This window comes from Cucurbita moschata, unplaced genomic scaffold (assembly GCF_002738365.1).
Source record: "Cucurbita moschata cultivar Rifu unplaced genomic scaffold, Cmos_1.0 Cmo_Scf00008, whole genome shotgun sequence".
NCBI lineage: Eukaryota > Viridiplantae > Streptophyta > Magnoliopsida > Cucurbitales > Cucurbitaceae > Cucurbita > Cucurbita moschata.
The window spans coordinates 3,058,699-3,080,370 of record NW_019268524.1 but is presented as its reverse complement, the minus strand read 5'-3'; the positions used below and the strand labels follow the sequence as shown (position 1 = coordinate 3,080,370).

At 37.5% G+C, this 21,672-nt stretch overlaps 3 protein-coding genes across 14 annotated transcripts in view; 1 reads left to right on the top strand and 2 right to left on the bottom strand.

Moving 5' to 3' along the window:
* Nucleotides 1–3,960: 3,960 nt before the first annotated feature.
* On the bottom strand, nt 3,961–7,064 carry LOC111446137 (probably inactive leucine-rich repeat receptor-like protein kinase At2g25790). The gene is made up of 2 exons (XM_023084811.1): nt 4,497–7,064; nt 3,961–4,411 (listed from the first exon to the last, which is right to left on the bottom strand). Exons 1-2 carry the CDS (start codon nt 6,982–6,984, stop codon nt 4,089–4,091), a joined length of 2,811 nt encoding a protein of 936 aa, XP_022940579.1. The 5' UTR covers nt 6,985–7,064; the 3' UTR covers nt 3,961–4,088.
* A 1,970-nt stretch (nt 7,065–9,034) lies between these two features.
* Nucleotides 9,035–15,022, bottom strand: LOC111446142 (protein SAWADEE HOMEODOMAIN HOMOLOG 1-like). 5 transcript variants are annotated; one of them, XR_002711026.1, is made up of 10 exons: nt 14,857–15,022; nt 13,294–13,379; nt 13,137–13,182; nt 12,501–12,618; nt 12,238–12,301; nt 10,953–11,004; nt 10,557–10,700; nt 10,348–10,467; nt 10,109–10,266; nt 9,035–9,118 (listed from the first exon to the last, which is right to left on the bottom strand). XR_002711026.1 is itself a non-coding variant. In XM_023084825.1 (9 exons), the coding sequence occupies exons 1-9, from the start codon at nt 14,911–14,913 to the stop codon at nt 10,216–10,218; spliced, it is 738 nt and encodes a 245-aa protein (XP_022940593.1). In that variant the 5' UTR covers nt 14,914–15,022; the 3' UTR covers nt 9,919–10,215. The 5 variants fall into 5 exon arrangements, 3 of the variants coding, with proteins under 3 accessions (XP_022940593.1, XP_022940594.1, XP_022940595.1); XR_002711027.1 differs by lacking the exon at nt 9,035–9,118 and having other exon boundaries at nt 9,919–10,266; nt 10,348–10,483; XM_023084825.1 differs by lacking the exon at nt 9,035–9,118 and having other exon boundaries at nt 9,919–10,266.
* Nucleotides 15,023–15,919: 897 nt separating this feature from the next.
* Nucleotides 15,920–21,672, top strand: part of LOC111446139 (tryptophan--tRNA ligase, chloroplastic/mitochondrial) — a 9,456-nt gene continuing 3,703 nt past the window's right edge. For 7 of the 8 annotated variants that reach the window (XM_023084818.1, XM_023084817.1, XM_023084820.1 and 4 more), the window contains exons 1-11: nt 15,920–16,056; nt 16,170–16,319; nt 16,926–17,013; nt 18,387–18,428; nt 19,415–19,504; nt 19,674–19,796; nt 20,318–20,389; nt 20,840–20,952; nt 21,111–21,132; nt 21,215–21,280; nt 21,392–21,448. In XM_023084818.1, the coding sequence (XP_022940586.1) occupies nt 15,968–16,056; nt 16,170–16,319; nt 16,926–17,013; nt 18,387–18,428; nt 19,415–19,504; nt 19,674–19,796; nt 20,318–20,389; nt 20,840–20,952; nt 21,111–21,132; nt 21,215–21,280; nt 21,392–21,448 (912 nt within the window). In that variant the 5' untranslated portion in view covers nt 15,920–15,967. The remainder of the gene's footprint in view (nt 16,057–16,169; nt 16,320–16,925; nt 17,014–18,386; nt 18,429–19,414; nt 19,505–19,673; nt 19,797–20,317; nt 20,390–20,839; nt 20,953–21,110; nt 21,133–21,214; nt 21,281–21,391; nt 21,449–21,672) is intronic. The other variant, XM_023084821.1, reaches the window with a different exon arrangement.

Sequence of the window (21,672 nt, the reverse complement as noted above, 5' to 3'; positions counted from 1 at the left end):
GATCCCAAATTGGTTGGAAATGGAAACGAAAAGTTCTTACAAGGGTGTGGAACCCTCTCCCTAACGAACGCGTTTTCAAACTTAGAAAGCCCAAAGAAGATTATATCTACTAGCGGTATGCTTGGGGTGTTACAAGAGCGGTATTGTTACTTTATAACACATGTTATAGAATACTCATGGTTTATGATTTTAGTGAGTGAGTCATAACCATACTTCACACTAAATGTGAGATCCCACATTGGTTAAGAATATGAAACCCTCTACCTAACATACACATCTTAAAACCGTGAGGCTGACAACGATACGTAACGGGTTCAAAAGGCAGCCATATATACAAAGAAAGCAAGAGAAGAAGCAAACAAAAAGAGTCTAAATCTGCAAAGAAAAACCAAAAGAAGAGAAGAGAATGTTTTGATGTATCTGAAGCCATTGATGGGTTTGAATACACAATGAGTTTGAAGAAGAAAGAGGGTAAGAAGAGGGAAGAAAGGCAAAGAAAGAGGCTTTTTTCATGGTCTCCAAGGAGTATGATTGGAGGTATCAGTTTGTTTTTGAGGCTTTTAAGATGAAACCCACTTGACATATGATATCATATGCATTCTGCCACCAAAATCTAGCTGTGTTTGCTACTCGCAATGTCAGCTATTTTAGATGTTTGTGTTTATACTCTTCTTTTGTGGCCGAATCTTCCATGTATGTGAATATCACCTTCTCATAATAATCATAATCATAACCCACCAAAAAGTTGAAAAAGTAACGCAGAGTCCTAAGCAGCTAGAGAAGAACATCATTATGCCCTCTATGCCAATGCCTTTGTGGCTGCGCTTTCTTGCATACAAACCACATCTCCCTTTTGCAAATCTCATCATCTTTGCTTTCTTTTGACCTTATCAAATTGGTTTCTTAACCTTTCTTTTGTGTTGTTAGTTTAATGAACTCGAAAGATTAGCATATGCACCAATGTGATGATATGATCATTTTGGTTTTGGTGTGTTTCGGATTAATATACGTGTAACAGCATAAGCCCACCGCTAGCAAATATTGTCCTTTTTGGATTTTCTCTTCTGGGCTTTCTCTTAATGTCTTAAAACGTGTCTGTTAGGGAGAGGTTTCCATACCCTTATAAGGAATGCTTCGTTTCGTTTCCCCTCTCCAACCAATGTGGGATCTCACAATCCACCCCCTTGGAGGCCCAATGTCCTTGTTGACACATCGCTCGATGTTTGGTTCTAATATCATTAGTAACAGCCCAAGCCTACTACTAACAGATATTGTCCTCTTTGGGCTTTCCTCTCAAGGTTTTAAAACGCGTATGCTAGGGAGAGGTTTCCACACTCTTATAAGGAATGCTTCGTTCCGTTTCTCTCTCCAACCAATGTGGGATATCACAATCCACTCACCTTTGAGACCTTGCGTCCTCGTTGGCACCAGCTCGAAGTCCTTTGGTGTCTACCAATAGAGCCATACTATGGATATTCACCACGACTACACTTTTGATGCTCACAACTTCTTTGTTCGACACCTAAGAATTTTATTGACATGACTTTGATACCATTTGTTAGAACAACAAACCTTCAAAATGGTACGATATTGTTCACTTTAAACATAAATTCTCAAGTTCGACCTTGTATCAACATAGATAGTGTCTCTTCCTTATATATCCATTAAGCAACATAACTATCCATTCAAAACCCCACACACACACAGGGTTTTGAAATGGGAAGATAAAAAGGCATCAGCTTTAGTAGAGTGTGGAAAGGCTTTTAGGCTGTGTGTGTCGGTGTTGTCGCTGTCGGAGAATTGATTTACCCCATCCCAAAGCGCCGACAATGAGACAAGATTTAAAGATGATCCAAACCCAAACCCAAACCCTAAGAGAATCATGTGGTTGTTACTGTCACTGCTGCAAATCGAATGTTTTTAAACCTCCTCTGCCTAATTTTCTGCTAAACTCATTATTTTGTGCTTGTCTTAGGGACATTGTTTACGTACAATTCTCTCTAATTCTCACCAAATATGTCCCGCATGCTGTCGCTAAGACCAGCCCCTCCCGACACCTTCTCTGGGTCCTTTGTGTGCACAACCTGGTTCAATACTAAACACTTGCCTTTTTTTAAGGTTAATTAATCATGTCATTATGACTAATGAATTAATTGATGACGTGATATACTATTTCAATTCGTTGCGACTAGATGAAACGAAATAGAGAATCCCCGTAAATAGGAACGTGTCGAGAATGGGATGACATTTTCCATCCCTAACCTTAGACTCGCTCTAATCCCTACCTCGCCCTGTCTCGCCTCACTTTTATATATACACCATCCTGTACCTGCTCTAATCCTTGCCTCGACCCATTTCGCTTCACTTTTATATCTATACAACCCCGAACCCACTCTAATTCCAGCCTTGTCCCGTCTCGCCTTACTTTTGTATATACAACCCCGAACCCACTTTAGTTCCTGTCTTGTCCTGTCTCGCCTCACTTTTATATGTATACCACCTTGTACCTGCTCTAATTCCCGCCTCGTCCTATCTCGTCTCACTTTCATACCTACAAATATATATATATATTTTACCATGCATATAGTTAATACATATTGGAAGGAAATTGAACTTTTAAATATTAAATTAAAAACTTAAAAAGTAATTGCATAATGATGATTTTAATCTTGACCGTTGGATTGGGATTACATGTCAACATCTCCATATATTTCTAAACTTAAAAGGACCATTTTTTATTTTTTATTTTTTATATTTTTTGATTAATCCTATGTAGATTTGCAAATGTAAAATGAGTTTCAAATTAGGACCACCGCCCAAATAAGAATTATTGTGTCCACCATCATCATAGAGTTGACCAAATTTAAAAGATTCAAAGATTTTAAATTAAATTAAAACAAAAAATATAAGTTTAAATTGCACGAATGAAATTTATAAGAATTTGCCTAATGATATTTCAGTCCGATCCGGCCTCAAACTCTTTCTGTAAATTCATTCACCTCTCCAACTTGATTTTACAACTCCATTGCATGAACCTATTCCTGACTACTTGTCTTTTGGACCCTTTGCTTAGAAGTGGATTGTGAGATCCACATCGATTTGAGAGAGAGAACGAGTGTTAGCAATGATGCTGATCTCCGAAGGGAGGTGAATTATGAGATCCCACGTCTATTGGAGAGGGGAACAAAGCATTTTTTTATAAAGGTGTGGAAACATCTTCCTAGGAGACGTGTTTTAAAATCATGAGGCTAACGACAATACGTAATGGGTTAAAACATATAATATCTGTTAGCGGTGGACGTGGACGGTTACAAATGGTATCAGAGTTAGATACTGGGCGGTGTGTCAGCGAGGATGTTGGGCTCTCAAGGGTGGATGTTGGGCTCCCAAGGGTGGAAACCCAAAACAAAAGCTCAAAGAGGGCTCCCAAGGGTGGAAACCCAAAACAAAAGCTCAAAGAGGACAGTATTTGCTCGCAGTGTGCTTGGCATGTTGGGCCCCCAAAATGGTGGATGGTGAGATCTCATATCGGTTGGAGAGAAGAACGAAACATTCCTTTTAAACTTTTTTTAGATGTGTTTTCAAACTGTGAGGTTGACGGCAATATATAATGGGTCAAAGCAGACAATATCTATTAACAATGTGCTTGAGTGGTTCCACAAAGATTTTCAATCTTTTGCTCTAACGAGCTGAGCTACCTAAACCACGTTCTTAAAGTCTCTTTTCTTCAAAGAATACGTAAAAGCCCTTTACTCAAAAAAAAATAGTTGGGAATGAAGAATATGTAAAGTGAAAAGAGATTTCTCATCATTTAGGGCTCGAGACATGAACTATATTTTTGGTCTTCGACCCCACCCAAACCCGTGTCCCACCCCACCTTATATGTACGAATGTATCGTCCCTCAATTTTCAAACATAGATTAATGTGATACATATATCCAAACCGAAACAATAGTAATACAACATGAACGTGAAAATTTCGACACTTTATTATAAATATCTTCTCAATCATTTCATTAATTTTGAAATCAATTTAAGATTCAAATTTAGCCCTCAAACGTTACAATACATGACCGGGACAGCAAGTTTTAGGTGAACAAAAGTTTAGAACAGCAAGTGATCCGACAAAGAGAGAGCATGGTTTTGTAGGCAACCTCCGAGGACGGCCTCGCCATGGGGTCACCGGCGGTACAGTCCAGAGCCAAGTTCATAAACCCCACCATCTGGTCCTGCTCGGTGGCGCCGGTAACCGCACCACCAACAACCCACGTCTCAGCACGACAATCGGACCGTGCCCATTCCACCACCTCTTGCCGGTGGACGGCCATCTTTCCGGTCAGTAATTGAATAAGAACAAGCCCCAATGTGTACACATTGCTTTTCTCCGTTATGTCTCCACTTTCCTTCGTCTCTGCCACAAAAAAAGTAGCTTTCTCAGCTCAACGTGCATATGATTGTGCATGTGCATGGATTATTATAGCTCAAATTACACGTACCGGGGGCGGCGTAGTGCGGAGAAACGGCGGCGCTGGACAATCCGACAACCAGCCGGGGTTCATATTTTTCATCGACAATGATCTTCTCCGGCGAAAAATTCGCCGCAATTACACCGGGAGAACAGTGGGAGTGCAAGAATTGCAGCCCCCGGCCAATTCCCAGGGCGATGTTACGACGTCGTTCCCAGCTCAAATTCCCAACAATTTGGCTCAAGCGCCGCCCCTGCACATATTCTCGTACCAAATACCCTGTTTTGTCCGACCGACACGCCGCCAACAGCCGTACGATATTAGAATGTCTAAGCCTCCCCAATTCCGCCGCCTCCCCAATTCCGGCCGATATATTCCCGTTAATTTTCTCCACCACGAATTGAATCTCCGTTTCGTTTGCTTTCCCGGCGGATTGCAGAATGGCGTCTACCGTGACGAATTTGGACGATTTGAGATCGAACAATTTCAGCTCCCAAATTCCCTCCTCGTTTTGCACTCTTTTCTCTCCCATCCGCTGCTTACGACGGCGTATTCTGACAAAAACCGCCGTCGCCACCACTATCGCCGCCAATATGACCGTAATCCACCACAACTGGCTGTAGCGTCTTTTTTTAACGCCATTTTCGCAAGTCGGTAGATTGCTGCTAATGTCGCCGCCACAGAGATTGTTCCCGGCGACGGCGCTGTTATTTATGGCTAAAAAGGCTCCGGTGGCCGGCAATCTTCCGTGGAAGTGATTGTTAGAGATATTTATCTGAACGAGCGATGCAACTCGGCCTAAAATCGGTGGGATTTCGCCGGAGAGTTCGTTTTCCGATAAATCGAGGAAGCTGAGAACCGGAATACGACTGAGAACCGCCGGGATTTCGCCGGTGAGTTTATTGTTACTTAAATCCAAACTCACGAGCTTCTTACAAGAAGAGATTTCACCTGGAATTCGACCGGAGAGATAATTGTTGCTCAAATTTAGCTTCATTAGCTCCGATAACCTTCCGATACTCTCCGGGACGGAACCGGAAAATTCATTCGCCGAGAAATCCAAACTCACGATTTCATTACTCCCGATCAGTTCCGGCAAGTCCCCTGAAAACTTATTCCTCGCTAAACTCATCATCTGAAGAGCCGGCAACTCCCATTTCTCGCCGTCGATCCCGCCGGAAAATCGGTTGCCAGAGATATCCAAAAAGTAAAGTAGAGGTAATTTCGTAAATCCCGGACACAATTCGCCGGAGAGACGGTTGTTTTGAAGCCGAACACGCCGTAAACTCCTGCAAAAACAGAGACTCTCTGGAATTTCGCCGTTTAGCGAATTTGAAAACAGGATAAGCTTAAATAAGCGTTTAGAATCACAAAGCCCATGTGGGATTTTTCCGGTAAGATAATTAGTTGAAACATCAAGAACAGTGAGATTGTTCTGTGTTCCAAGTAACGCCGGAATCTCGCCGGAAAATCCATTGGACCATAACTGAAGAATCTGCAACCGGGACAGAGCAGCCAAAGCTGTCGGAATTTTTCCGGTGAAATTGTTCCGAAACAGATGCAAAATCTCCAAATTCTTCAATTGAATTACGAGCTCCGGAATCTCTCCCGACAGAGAATTATCGCTAACATCGAGAGATATCAAATTCACCAAACTAAAAATCGACGGAGGAATCGAACCGGCGAGACAATTTTGGTAGAGAAATAGATACTCAAGTTGAGAGAGATTCCCCAACGCCGCCGGAATTCTCCCCGTTAGCTTGTTGTAAACAAGATCAAGATGATTTAAAGAACCCAATTGGCCGATTTCTTCAGGAATCTCGCCGGAAAATTCATTGAAACCCAAATAAATCCATTTCAGCCGCTTCAATCCGGCCAAATCCCTCGGAATTTCTCCGGTGAGTTTATTAGACGCCAATGTCAAAAACTCCAACGATGAGAGATTCGCAAGGGAATTCGGAACTTCGGAGATTAAAGCATTCCCTCCGAGATCAAGAAACTGAAGATCAAAGAACAATCCGATATCTGTCGGAATTGAACCGGAAATCATGTTGTTGGATAAGTCCAACGTTTGGAGACCATGAACGCCGCCAGAAGGGAGTTTGCCGGTGATGTTATTGTTGCTCAAATTCAAATGGAGAAGGGAAGAAGAGGCGACAGAGAAGATATTCCGAGGGAGTTCTCCGACGAATTGGTTGTCGGAAAGGTCCAGAATTCGGAGGTTCTGTAGGCGGAAAACAGAGTCGGGAATTACGCCGGTGAGATTCTTACCGGAGAGGTCGACGGAAACGATGGTAGCATTGTCTCCGGTGCATGTGATGCCGTTCCAGTTGCAGACGGGAACGGAGAGATCCCAATTGGAGAGAAGGCGAGATGGGTCTGTGTGAACGGAAGCTTTGAAGGAGAAAAGAAGGTGGGTTTCATGGCGGTGGAGTTGCAGAGCAGTTGAATGCCGATTCAACAGAAACAAGAAGAAGAAGAAGAAGAAGAAGAATCTTATGGGTCTTCTCTTCCCCATGAATTAGTCAGCAGGAGCAGCTAGGGTTTGGATTCCACCGATCTGGTTTCAGTTTCGAGCTTTAGTTCATCTGTTCATGTCCTGAAATAACCCAATATATAATATAACACCCAATTTTTTTAAAATTCTTTTTCCTTTTCAAAAAATGAAACTATTATTACAGTCAAACTACATGAAAACTTTATACTAAAAAAAGCAATCAATATATATATATTTTGTTCAAGATTATAATAAAACTTTGTATTAAAAAAATAGAGGTCATCATTTGATGTGAGAATGAGACAGGGACTGACTTCAACTATCTAACACAAACCTTAGATGGTTTCTTTTTTTGGATTTGGGTTCGATTAAATTTTTGGAAAATTAAAAATTTCGGTTTGGGTTAACGTTGTTTTGATTAGGTTGTCGAAAATAGGGTTAGGACTCCACCGTACTTTTAAAATTATTATGAAAACTAAGAATATTTAATGTTTGTGATATATGTTGGGATAAGAGTTATTCTCTGATTTTTGTTGTTGTACACGGCGTGAAGTTATCAATATAAAACCTTTAATAAATATTTCTACTTATATTTTTTCTCTAATGTTTTTTGTGTTCATCTTGATCGAGTGTATGCGTTGTTGAGCGATCTTAACAATTGGTATCACAGCTAACAATTGGTACCAATCCTAACCATCTATGCTAGCATAAATGTTTGATATTGAAATTTTATGAGATTTTAGTTATCAATGTAATAGGTATGGTACATAAATATGTTTTTTTAAATAGTAATAATATATGTATAAAAAAAATTACTGGACAGTCCAACCGTGATGCCTCAACGACATATATCTCTGTACTTCCACTTAACATCTATTGTGATGATAAATGGTTCATCTTGCCGTGACCTTTTTTTGAATTCTCAAAATTTCTATCGCTACATCCCTACAGAGGCAGATAACCCATCTTTGTCTTGGTTGTGCTATTAGAGACTTGGGAGAAGTCGGAGTAGGAGAGTATTGATCTTGAGGAGGGTTTACTATTTAGATGCTTTCAGCAACTCGACCTAAAACGGGGTTGGGTTGAGTTGTGTTGTGAACTCTATTCGAGTTGTTCGAGTCATCAATACAGTCCATCTAAAATCGTGTAATTACGAAAAAGGGGCAATGCCATAATTGAAGTTTTAGGATAGGTAGAGTGAATGTAGGGTTAAGAAGATGGAGATAAGGGCAGGTCAAAGCTTTGTTGAAGGAGATAAAGCGTGTAATTACGAAAAGGGGCATGAGTTTCCTTTTGAGAAATGGAATTTGAAGTTTGAACACGAATGGCTAAAAGGTAAAAAGGGGTCTGATTTTGTGGGCCTAATTTCCGATATTTCTCTTTTCATTCATTAACGACGAGGTTCAAAATTAATTCTCCTAATCGCACGCATTTGCCACTCATGTTCCACTTATTTACAACTTTAGGACTCCTCCAAAAATTAAAATCCTTAATTTTTTTTAAAAAATAAATAAATAAAAAAGGGGGAATTTTGGGAGTTTGAAGGGAAAAGAAAAAAGTGGTTTGTCTTTACGTAGAAGCAATTAGCATATAATGGAATATACAGTGTATGGTCCTTTTCATTCCCAATATACACTGTATTATTATTATACTATATGCTTTTTCTCTTATTTTATAATCTTAAACTTTACTCCTTTATATTAATTTAGATATTATTTTACTTTATCTTATAAACTATATATTATTTTAAAATGCTACTTGATGGTACCATTTTCTCATCTTCTACTGTATATAAATGAACTGACAGCAACTTTAAATATAAGATAACTAAGAAAGACTTTACCCATATCAATAAGGTGCACTCTTGATACGAGGCGTTATATAAAATTTAAAAATTTTAAATATCTATTAAACATAAAATTAAAAGTTTTTAAACGTATTACACCAAAGGATAATTAGGCCGACCCCAATCCCTTGATGAAGGGTCTCTTATGTGGACCCTACCAAGATTTGTCACGAACCCTAATGGATTAATTTGGTTATAATACAATGTCACATGGAGCACATTAAATTCTCCTACTAAGCATGCATTATATTATGTTCAAAACTTACGTTAGAGTAGATATGGACCACTCTCCCTCAATTAGGCCCATTACTTTTCTGGGCTTTTTTTATTAAGTCCATCAGAAAAGCCCATTAATTCTAAGCCCATTAGTACCTATGGACCACTCTCCCTCAAGTAGGCCCATTATTTATTAAGTCCATCAGAAAAGCCCATTAACTTTCCACAGCTCTCCCCAGTAAGTTTATTTTTTAAAAACTAAAAATAATATTAATATTAAGTGTTTGAGAATGGATGAGAACCTAAAAAATTTGATCAAACCCGCACGATTTTGAGTTGGATTATAAACTTATTTGAGCTCAATTTTATTCAAATAAATGAAAACTCTATGGACTGTATTAGCTCATAAGTTTAAAATTTGAGCTACTTTACGACATTGTACTTAAGATTGAATAAAAAAACCTCAAACAATCAGACCGATTATGTTGGTTCAAGTTGGGTTGGATCTAAAACAAATGTTACAATCTGACCAGTTTTAGCAACAACGCTCCTATTAAATATAGTTTTTACACGACAAAACCAGTTTTAGCAACAATTATAAAGCAAACAATCTTGAGAGATTCAAGAGAAAGTCGAGACTAATTATGGGATCACAACTAATGCTTCAAGAGTGCTTAATCGAAGAGCCGAAACTGCTCGAATTTCATTTCTCGAAACTTTTTCTAGCAACCTTTCTCATAGAATTGGTTAAGGAGAGTTTCGGGTCGAACCATGTGGTAGTGTTGAAGGTGTCCCAAAATTCCCTCTGAAAGTCCACAGCTTTGGCTATGGTTGTCTCAGTGGATCTCAAGACTCTCTCTCTGTTACAGACCTGTTTAAAATGGCTAAAGATTTGCAAGCAATGGGCAGAGAGAGATATTAAAACCCACTAAAAGTTCGAACTCGTCTTGCCCAATTTGCCATAGATAGGCATAGAATATGCAACAATTACATGTGCGTCTCCCATGCTTGTTCCCACGGCTTTTGGGAGAAACTACAGATGCCATGGATACACAAACAATAAGGTGAAAACAATCAAACCACTTCTATTATGAAATTTTACCCACAACATGCCCTCACCTTTATGAAAGAACATACAAAATTAGCATTACCCATTGTAGTTTCTGTGGCAAACCATTCATATCTCCAGCTTAGAATCGATGTGCCGGTCTGTGACATAATCTTCTCAAACGAACTTTTTCCTGGGTGTTGAACAAGTACGTGTGATTGTTATGAACTACTTCAAAAGCTGTAACGAGCGAGCTCGAGAAAGTGATACTTACCTCGGTGCTATCGTGTTCGTAACGAACCAGGAAAAGACACCTGCAGCCCCTAATGTCATGCATTCTCCTCTGGACTTCCACAATATGTGCATCATAGTAGATTGCCTGATCTCTCCTCTCCTGAAAAATTTAATATCTAAGATAGAAATGGACTACAGATAAATGAACAATCTACCGGTTGTCCAAAGGTTTTTGCATTAATTAGTCACCTGGAAGCAGAGTACAATGTCCCCAACCTTCAACTTTTGACACTCTGAATGTTCTATAGGGACAGAGCGTACTCGTACTGCCTGTTTTATGTTGACCCATTCGTCTTCCTCGGCTCCGAATCCGACAAATCTGACTCGCGCTTCCTTTAATGAATTGGCAAAACCAATCAGACAACCAAATGAAAACTCTAATGAAATTATATTCTGCTACGAGCATCACATGCATATACGTGCATGTATAAGTTAATGAGTACTCATACATCTAAAGCCCAGAGCAGACACCTTTATGAACCATGAGCTCACTTGGTTCAACAAATCTTATACTCCGTGAAAAATGGAAGGTGTCATAAATCAGAATACAAGAAGAAAAAAAGATGTCATGGTTCAAAGACTCACAGCTTCGCCTGACCTAAGAAATCTATGCGTAAGGAACATAGCAACATCATACCTGCATAATATATATAAGGGGAATGCCATCAGAACCGCAGCAAAAATTTGAAATGGTAACAAGCAGAAACCACAAATACAGCTTCACCTAAAACCAACATAGAGTTATCATTCTTTTCTGTTTTATATTTCCCCTTAATAACCTGAACATCACAAAGTTTCATAGTAAAATCCTCTTCTTCAAGTAGGTAGCAACCATATTCAACCTTTAGTCCATTATAATTTACAATCAGATACCGAAAGGAAATTTCTAATTAGATTCAATATCTGCACTTACTAATCATACACAAACGACCATTCTTACGAATTGAAATAATATCATAGTAAATCACTGCTGCGTAATCTGATAAACCTCGATTTATTTATCGACTATTAATGGCACAAAGGAGATTTGAGAGATTCCCTCTCTTCAAGAACACACAGAATATGAGTACAAAAACAACAAGACCAAAACATACTCTCCTTCACCGAGACCAACCCTTAAATGGCTATCCCAATATAAAAAAAGCTCAGCCCACCTCTAACTCACCAAACACCTGCGCCCCACAAAATCACAACAAACACTCGTCCAAAAGATTATACAAACGCTCATTTCTCACATACTATCACTCAGCTCCCCCACTTTCTCTTTCCTAGTTCAACGTGTATAAACCTTGGTAATTTGGGGTCTATCGTAATCACATTGGCAGTAAGATTAAATGGTTACATAAACAAGACATTCAATGCGTACCATAACTTCCCAATTCTTGCTTCAAAGAGAATTTATTTTTTGTTTTCCCTATTTAGAGCTTGTTTATGATAAGAAACACAAATACTAATGAACAAAAATTCTGCATAGGACCAGGCATCATAATGAGAGAGCCGATTACATACAATATATTAAGCCAATCCCACACTTCCAATCAATCAATCCTCTATATTGTCCCTTGAAGCTCCTATTCCTTTATTCCCAAAGCTCCAACTCATGGCCAAAAGGGAGCTAAACAAAAGAAATCTTAAGAAAATGCTTGAATCAAGGAGGAGATTGTCTGCTTTAAAGGGTTGGGCACATTGAAACTCAAAGATATGTTTAACTTATCCCATCTAAATAACTCTGTTATATCGGGTGATATCCCTAGCTTTACCTTTGGAGTCGTATTCAAACCGTACAAGAACATCAGAGAAAATACAAAGACGAACACCCAAAAGATGCACCTATCTAAACAAAACCGAAGGTAGTGATTTCTTCACATACCATGCACCATCTTTTGATGACCTTGCTTCAAATTCCAATTCTGATAAATCTGGGCTCTTTTCACCTGCTTTTAAATAAAGATCATTAGCATGTGAAAAAGGAGAGAGAAAAAAAAAGGCTTAATGTATGTGCAGACATACATGTATGATGGTTGCAGTTAGAGTTGAAACTAGAAAGTAATTGTCATTTTAACATTAAACCATCCTACAGCTGAGTAACTTTGCCTTCAAAAACAATGGAGACAAATACTTGGCTCAAGTTACCTTCGGGGCGTTGAGAACTTTCCTGAGTCTTATTTGAAGGGCAAGCTTTGGGAATTTCAGACATCCTCTTTTCATTTTTCGGGAAGTCTTGCAGTCGACTTTGGAGCCAATTGTATACCTGTAACATTTTATGAAGACAAATTTTCACCAGAACCATTTTTTCTTTTCAAACGTGAAAATACAAAAGATGGCCAGATAAAGAACAGTAAATAAAGAAATGGAGAAGAGGGAAAAGCAAAAAGAAAAAAAGAAACATCTCCGGAGACCTATATAAGACTATACTGTTGTAATTAGAGGAGACTTGCTGTTGTGCAAGACTCCATACCTAACCCCGTCGAAAAATCAAGCTTCAAAAAACTTTTTATTCTTCTCCAGCCAAATACCCACAGTGACCAAAGTACCCTGCCAAAGAATGATTCTTCCACAAGGAAGTTACTAAGCATTTGCTCAAGAGAGCTCTCTAAACAAAAATTGAAGGCAGAACTCACAACAAAGACCTGCAGGAATTTACACCAACGATTTCCAAATGCCCACAAGAAAATGTTTATCAAGTCCTATTCGCAAGATATACAACAGTAGAAATAGAATAATATTACGAAAACAAGAGAATAAGCAAAAAGTAAACAATGTGACAACCTCCATCCACTTTATTACAGGCTTCCCAGCACGACCAGAAGACCGACTGCATCGAAATGAAATGCCAAAATATGAGAACTTTATATTATACATACATCATATACATATTTAAAGGTTCATTAAAAGTCATATAACAAATGAGAAAAATGAAACTCACTTGAAACCTTGGGTAACTTTTTGACAAAATTCTCTATTAAGCAACTGTAATCCTGATTCCTCTAGCAATTTCTCCATTTTCTCTATCTGTTTGCAAGGGTTAACCCCGAGGGGGATGGGAAAACTAAAAATGAATGTTCGTGATACATTATAAAAGGTATGTACAACAAACTCTCGACCCAAAAAGAATTTCTAAATTGATGCAAACTAATCTTTCATTATGGATTCAGTGTAGCATGAAATGAAAGAAAATAAATAAATATGCCTTCAGAGTGAATATCCTGAAAATAAAATTTCTAAAAGAGCTTTTCTTTATTAGGGAAAAAAAAAAACTCCCATTCCCTAAAAAGTGTAGTTACAAGAAGAGATAGGCTCTAGAAGCATGGTCCTTAACCAGCGGAAAAATTAAGATTACATAGGATATAGAATAACAGCAAATGTTGTACGTAATTAGTCTGCTTCTCAGGAGGGTTCTTTTTTTTTTTTCCTTAAAGCAAATTTTTCATTAAGATAGATAAAAGCACATAAGCATGAGACCGCACAGAAAATATTGGTCCGGGCACACCAAAAGGAAAAGAGTGAGGATATTTACAAGCGAGCTTCCCAGCCGGTGGAAATCAAAACACGCACACATTAGTCCTTAAAAACAAAAGACACTCGAGAAGTTAACTTTTCTTGCCTCCTTAAATTTATATTTGCATAACTACTTTTCATCACGATAAAAGTATTATGAAAACTCAATTGCCCTTATCGTTTCCATACATTTCTCGATACAATATTTTGCAAGTAGATGTGAAAATTTTGCCTGAAATGAGTTTTAAGGACGGACTTTCTCTAGGATAGATGAATTTTTTTATATCTATGGTCGTCTGTACCAACTTGCGCACACTTCAACTAATTTCACGATACGACCATCTGACTCTACTACGTTTGGTTGTCAATGCAACTTGTGGGATAATAATCAAATCCTAAGTAGGTGGTCAATATGGCTTGAATTCATTCCCTAAAATCTTCGAGGTAGAAGATATTGACATGGTAATCCTTTTCCAAGATAGGTAGAAAATAGTTGATTCCTAACTCATAATTGTCTCTCGTCTCAACCTTTCAAAGGAAGATAAATTCAAATAAAAGATTAACTGTTCTCCAACGTAAGCTTCTGGTACAAGGGTAAGTTAATGCTTCAAATGTTGGATGTGGAACACCAATGATTCCACATAACCCTTCCTAATTGCTAATGAAATATATCGCACGAGGAAGAACATGGAGTCGAAAAATGAAACTGAGCCCATTCACTTATCATTATCTATTGACGTAAGACTACAAATTATGCAATAGTTCCCGCGCCAAAAGAAGTTCTTTGTGGCCTCCATTGAACCCAAAAGCATAAAAAAAAAAAAAAAAAAACATTTCAGGCGTGATCATCGAAAAGGATAAACAAAGTGCCCTGAGAAAAAATGGCCGGTGAGAGACCGTACTTCGAAATTATACTTTGACATTGTAAATCCATCAACACCGATATGATCAAATACATGCTCAGATTCAGGGAAATGAATGAGATTCCTACCTCGCCCTTCGTAAACCCAGAAAACATCTGTCTGTCTCTCCGGCGGAGACGCTCCATTCTTCCTGTTGCTGCTACTCGATTTTTGGAGAGAAGATTCCCAGTTCCACGCCTCGTCGAGCAGAAATACCCAAACCGGCTGGACAGGTCCCCTTCGTTAGGGGTTTACGAAGAATCCCTCCTTTTTAGGAAAAAAATAAATTTTAAAATATATTAAATTACAGATTTATTTCTAAAAAATAACTTAAAATTACAAGTTTAACCTTCCTTCAACAACCAATACAGATTTATATATAATAAATCAATTAATTCTTAAAATTTTAAATTTATAATAAATTTATTAAACAAAAAATTAAAAATTTAACCGTCCTCCCACACGGGTTGGAAAGGAGAACGAAGCATTTCTTGTAAGAGTATGGAAATCTCCCCCTAATAGATGTGTTTTAAAACTTAGAGGGGAAGCTTGGAAGTGAAAGGCCAAAGAAGACAATATTTGCTAACGACGGGCTTGAACGATTACAAATGGCATAAGAGCCAAGTTCCTGTGTGGTATGCCAGCAAGAAAGCTGGGACCTCAAGAGATGGATTGTGAAATCCCACATTGGTTGGAGAGAGATGAAACATTCCTCCTAGTGTGGAAATCTCTCTATATGTGTTTTAAAACTAAAAAAATGACAATATCTACTTACGAGAGACTTGTTATGCTTTAAAACCTTGAGGGTAAGCTCAAAAGAGAAAGTTCAAATAAGACAATATCGGTTAGCGACAGACTTATTATTGAATATATATATATATATATATATATATATATATATATATATATTGAAATTACACGTGTATTAAGCACTGTAGTTTTTAAATAAATACAAGATTTTACTTTATAAATAAAATAAAAAGTTGTATAAAATTAAAATTAATTTTATAAAAGGTTAGTTAATAATACTTGCATGAAATTAATATTAGAGTTCCAATATAAATTTCCATAAGCGGGTAAATCAGTAAAATCACAAGCGCGTGAAACTCACGCGAACATGAGTATAAAATTACCAGTACCGGACCTCATCCGGGAACTCTGCAGGTTTGAAGAGCGGAAGAGTCAAAGACCATAGATAACATGATACGAACAGAAACGAGGATGGGTCGCTCCCTTCTCTCGCACTTTCTCGTCCTCTCACAGTCGTCTCCTCGCTTTACGCCTTCTCTGTACGTACTTCTTCCCTTCTTCGCTCTCTTCCTGGCACACATATGCACGCAGTTTCAAATGCAGGGAAATTTGAGACAGTTTTGGCACTTCTAAGTTGAATTCAGCTTTCCAGCAGATCATTTTCTGCGTTTGGAAGCAATCACTCCAAGGCTCATTCGATCTTTCGGCTTCATCGGTCTTCAATTGGAAACAGTTCCCGATGCTGTTGCAGTATCTCCGTTACCGAACCTGCTGCGTCAGAGCGCCCTCCCAGTTCCGTCAAGTAAATTTTACTTTTACTGCATTTATTATTCTCGACCTCGAATTTTTTACGTTTTTATGGTATGAAGTATTGGTAGTGGATCGAAAATTGAGGCTACCGTGTTTTTTAGACTTCATTGTGTTAGTCGAGTTGTATAGATTTTGAAGTCGTTAATTCTACATTTGTCTGCGGAACTTCGCAGAAACAATAAGATAAACACTAGATAACGGCTGGTTTGAGGGAAATGACCGTTAAACTGATGGTTGGATGATAACTTGTATAGCATAATCGCTTGCCCTAAGAAAACTTCTGATTTCTGCCTTTTGAAGTTTGAGATTCATAATGCCTATGTATAATGTAGATGCCTCAGTATTGTGATATCGGAATGACAGTATGTCCAGTATAAGAGTAAAATTGTCGTCACCGGTTTACTTGGATGAATGAAACAGCATTGCTAATATTCTTAGTTTCACATTCTCATTAAAAAGAAAAAACTCCTGATTTCTCGTTGCTCCCTTATTTACCGTTCTCCTTTTGGTTTATGGATGCTTTTGAATGCTTTGAGTATAGAATAAATATGCTATGCCCAGTCGTGCAATTAAACGAAGTTGAGTATTGTTTTGCCAGGCAGAGGATAGTATCGGGTGTTCAGCCGACAGGCTCTATTCATCTTGGTAATTATCTAGGTGCAATAAAGAATTGGATTTCGCTCCAGGTTTACATTACTTCCCATATGTACATGGCCTTATGAATAATTTTTCAACTATATCTCTTGCTTTGCTTGTATTGCCTGCCTTCCTTGTTTGGGATTGTCAAATACTTGGTAGATTTCTTTTATGTGTAGCCCCTTGAAAAACTTCATTTGAATGCAGCTTTTGAAGTAGTGAAGGTTAGTTAGGTTCGGTGCTTGTATGCTACTTCTTTAACTCATACCTAAGTAGCCATACATCTTTCCTTTTTATTTATTTATTTTAATGAAAACTCATCTTGCCAAAGACAGGTTTCATTCTTTTCGTGAACATGTTAAATCAATACATTGGAAGGTGACTGTCCTGCTTCCTTGAACTACCAAAACATACTCAGAACCTTGAATCTAGGTTTAGGTTCTTAATGATTCATCCATTAAAGGGGAAAAAAATGAAAACAAGAATTCGTGCCTATATGCGTAGACGAGGTATAAGCTTGTTAGCTCTAATAATCCTTTGAGAAATAACCTGAGAAATTTATTTCGATCTCACCATCATTCATGCTCCTCACATATTAGCAACGATAAAATTTGAATACCAACTGCGGTGCATGACTTGTTTTTCTTTTTCTTTACAATACCTGCTATCCTTTCATGAATTTTGTAACGACCTAACTGTCGATGCCTCGAATCACATATTGCCACTTACACTCAAAGGTAAAAAGGGCAGTAATTTTTTTTTTTGTAAAGTGGGAGACATAAAAAATTTAAGATTCAAATATGCATTCAAAACCAACATAAAAGTACTTTAGAGGTACAAAAAAAAAAAATCGCAGAGTCAAGTCAAAACGGTTAACAAAAAGTACATAAGTTCTGAGAAGCAGCATTTAAAATAATAATAAAATGACAAGAAGGAAGACGACTCAATCTAAAGGGCACCTCCTGCAACTGCATGGCTCTGTGTACTCCCGCCATCAACAGTGGTGTACATTCCATCTGAAAAAAATAGAATAACATGGTACGAGCATAAAAAAACCTCAATAAGCAACCTACTTGTAGGCCCTTGTCATACTTAAACCTTATAACATATACTTAGGCTATATGCTCAACTATAATCCTTAGCCATTAACTTGACTCTAGTCTATTTTTGCCCAATAAGGCTTATGGATACAACTCTATACACTTTTACTCTAGGAGTGTATATTTATTAGGCTCGAGAAACTAACCATTGATTGTACGGTCGTCTTCTCCAACTTACGTGTGTGCCATTTTGCTTTCCTTCCCTTTTTCTTTTTTCTTTTCTTTTTTTTTTTTTTTAAATTTATTTTCTTAAAACTCCAGATGTTACAACTTTCCCCAAAAAACTTAAAATTACCCTGTTCATTTCATGCTATGTTTTGCAGGACACATATGATACTCTCTTCTTCATTGTGGATCTTCATGCGGTATGTTAAGACAATTGATATTTTCATGTTTGTGAACTATGCACATATTCTTATTCTCTGCTTCCTCCGTTTAGCGCCACAGGGTAACTATGGCAGAATGTCTATCCTTTGTGTAGTTATCTTGTTGTAACTTAGGATATCATTTGTTTTCTGAGTGGCCATCAAATAAATTGTGTGATTTGCTCTATATGTACGTATTTAAAAATGATCTGAACTGTTAGTACAAGAAGTTTTATTTCTTGAAGAAATTGATGAAAGTGTTAGGAAACCATTAAGGGGTGGAAAGGACCAAAGGTGCTGTTTTGATGTCTGTGAGCAAGCAATTGAAAGAGACATAGTGCTAGTTTTTTTTTTTTTTTTTTTTTTTTTCAACTATATCCCACCTTGCCAAGTGGGAGATGTAAGGTGTTGTCCCATTTTTATCATTGTTATTCTAATTTAAAATGTTCTAAACGAATTAAGCACTCTTTCCAGAATCCACATATACTCTTTTCAAATGGGGCGCATCATCTTGGTTAAAGGAGGCTTTAGTTTTATGTTCAACTAGAAAGGCAAAGGCGTCTTGATGGAGCCTAGTAGTAGTAAATTTGGAGGTTGTCTAAAAAATGAATGGTTGTAACCGCAATGTCTATCATTCAAATATAGTTTTAAGATGTGGTGTTCATTACCAAGATTAAACATAATTGTAATCGTATAGAATATAGTATTTTCTATTCGGAATTTTTTATAACAATTTTTGGGTTTTTCCACTACTTAACATCGTTAATTTACTCTTCTCATTGTTTCCAAATGAATGGTTGTAACTGCAATGTCTATCATTCAAATATAGTTTTAAGATGTAGTGTTCATTGCCAAGATTAAGTGTAATTGTAATCTTATAGGATATATTATTTTCTATTAGGAATTTTTTTGTAACAATCTTTGGGTTTTTCCACTACTTAACAATTGTAGCTTACATGTTAATTTACTCTTCTCGTTGTTTCCAGATCACATTACCTTATGATACCCAACAACTAAGTAAAGCAACAAGAAATACAGCGGCTATTTACTTAGCATGTGGTATAGATACCTCCAAGGTTCGGTGTGTAGGCGTTTGTGTGTGTCTATGACTAGATATGTGAAACTTGTATGTGTGTGCGCGTGCGTCTCTCACAAGGAATTTTTATGTTGTTCTTGTGTAAAGCATTTAGAATGTCTATAGCTGTGGAAGATGTATGAATGAAATTAAAGTGCATTATGTTGCAGGCTTCTGTCTTCGTTCAGTCTCATGTCCGTGCTCATGTAGAGCTGATGTGGCTTCTTAGTTCAGCTGCCCCAATTGGTTGGCTGAACAGGATGATTCAGTTTAAGGAGAAATCACGCAAGGCGGTGCGTTTATGGCTGTATGATATTTCTGTCTTCTTTTCTAAATTACTTGCTTACATTTCTTATGGAAAAAGGGATGTTTTCTTCAAGTCTTTATTGTGCATAGCACGAAATACGTTGAGACCTTGTCAGTGGAAGGTTTGCAAGGACTAGGAAGTTCTTATTGACAGACTTCTATACCTCTCATTGAGATGTTATGAGTTGTATTTATTATCTGTACATTGTTGTTTAAAGTTTGTCTGTTACAAAGCCCAAAAGCTGAAAGTAACGTTTCTCTGAAAAGAATGAAAAATTAAAAGCTAGCAATTATACCCTTTTTGGAATATGGGAAGGAAATTTTTATGTCTTCAACATTATCAACTATTTTGCGCTAAACTTATGTTAGTCATCATGTTTTATTCATGTTTGTACTGGGAAGTGGTTTCTCAAACCTCAATGTACCTTTTCATATCATCAAACATAATTCCTTGGTTTAATAATTCAGATTGGCATCTGATACTGCTGACCTGGTTTGGACTTTGTAGGGGGATGAAAATGTTGGCGTTGCACTTCTCACCTATCCAGTTCTAATGGCTTCTGATATTCTTCTATATCAGGTGGTCTCTCCAACATGTAGCCTTTGTGTATTAATTTGTAAAATTTCTATTCAAGGTGAAATTTATTTTGTATTTTCATTAACAATAGCCACTCAGAAATCTTACTAGGCCGTTCCTTGGTTGCAAATTATTTCTGATGAAACCTCATGTTTTAAATGCTTAATTCTACATCATATGTTTATCTAGCATCCTGTTGTATTTCCATTGTAATTACATATTCTTATCTTTTGCCTATTTCATGGATGATGCATAACATTTAGAATCGGGTAAAATTTTAGATGTTCTTAAGCCTGTTACTCTAACTGCAAGGAGTATATACGTGTAATTTCCCTTGGTGAGGGTTTACTTTCCCCTTTTCTTTTGTAACTTCATCTTATCAATGAAATGTTTCTTATCCTAATAAAAAGTAGTATAAGGAGTTAATGTTATTTGTAAAAAACATCTCCGCAGTCAGACCTTGTCCCTGTTGGCGAGGATCAAAAGCAGCATCTTGAGTTGACTCGTGAGCTGGCTGAGCGTGTTAATTATCTATATGGTGGAAGGAAGTGGAAGAAATTAGGAGGGTGAGAATCAACTACGTTTCATATTGGACTATTTCTGTCTACATCCCACACAAAATTTGTGTGTGTGTGTGTGGGGGGGGGNGGGGGGGGGGGGGGGGGGGGGGGGACCAAATGGGAAAAAGGTTATTTGACTACTTGTACTCGTCTAATTTATGCAGGAGAGGCGGGAACATTTTCAAGGTGGATTTTTGCCCTTACTCTACCTGATATCATGATACCTTGTGCTATTGGAAATGGTCCTCAATTTTGATCCTAATTGTAGGTTCCTGAGCCACTTATACCTCCAGCTGGTGCGCGGGTTATGTCCCTCACTGATGGTCTTTCTAAGGTACATTTGGAAATAAGTTTGTATTGAGGTAGTTTATCAATTTTATGTGAATGTGTAAGATGGTAGAGCCCCCTTTTAACTTTTTTAAGTCCCTTATGGTTTATTTTGCAGATGTCCAAATCTGCTCCTTCGGACCAATCGAGAATCAATCTTCTCGACTCCAAAGATGTAACTGAGCTTTCAATCTGCTCCTTCTTTATGTCTTTCCTAATTTTTGTTCATAATTTGGAGTTTACTGTAGTTGTAGTTATGGTAATAACTGATTTAGTTAGTTGGAAATACATGAATTTTAAATACAACAAGAGCCATTGGCCACATATATGAATAAATTTACAAACAAAAAAAAAAAAAAAAAAAAAAAAAAAAAAAAAAAAAAAAAAAAAAAAAAAAAA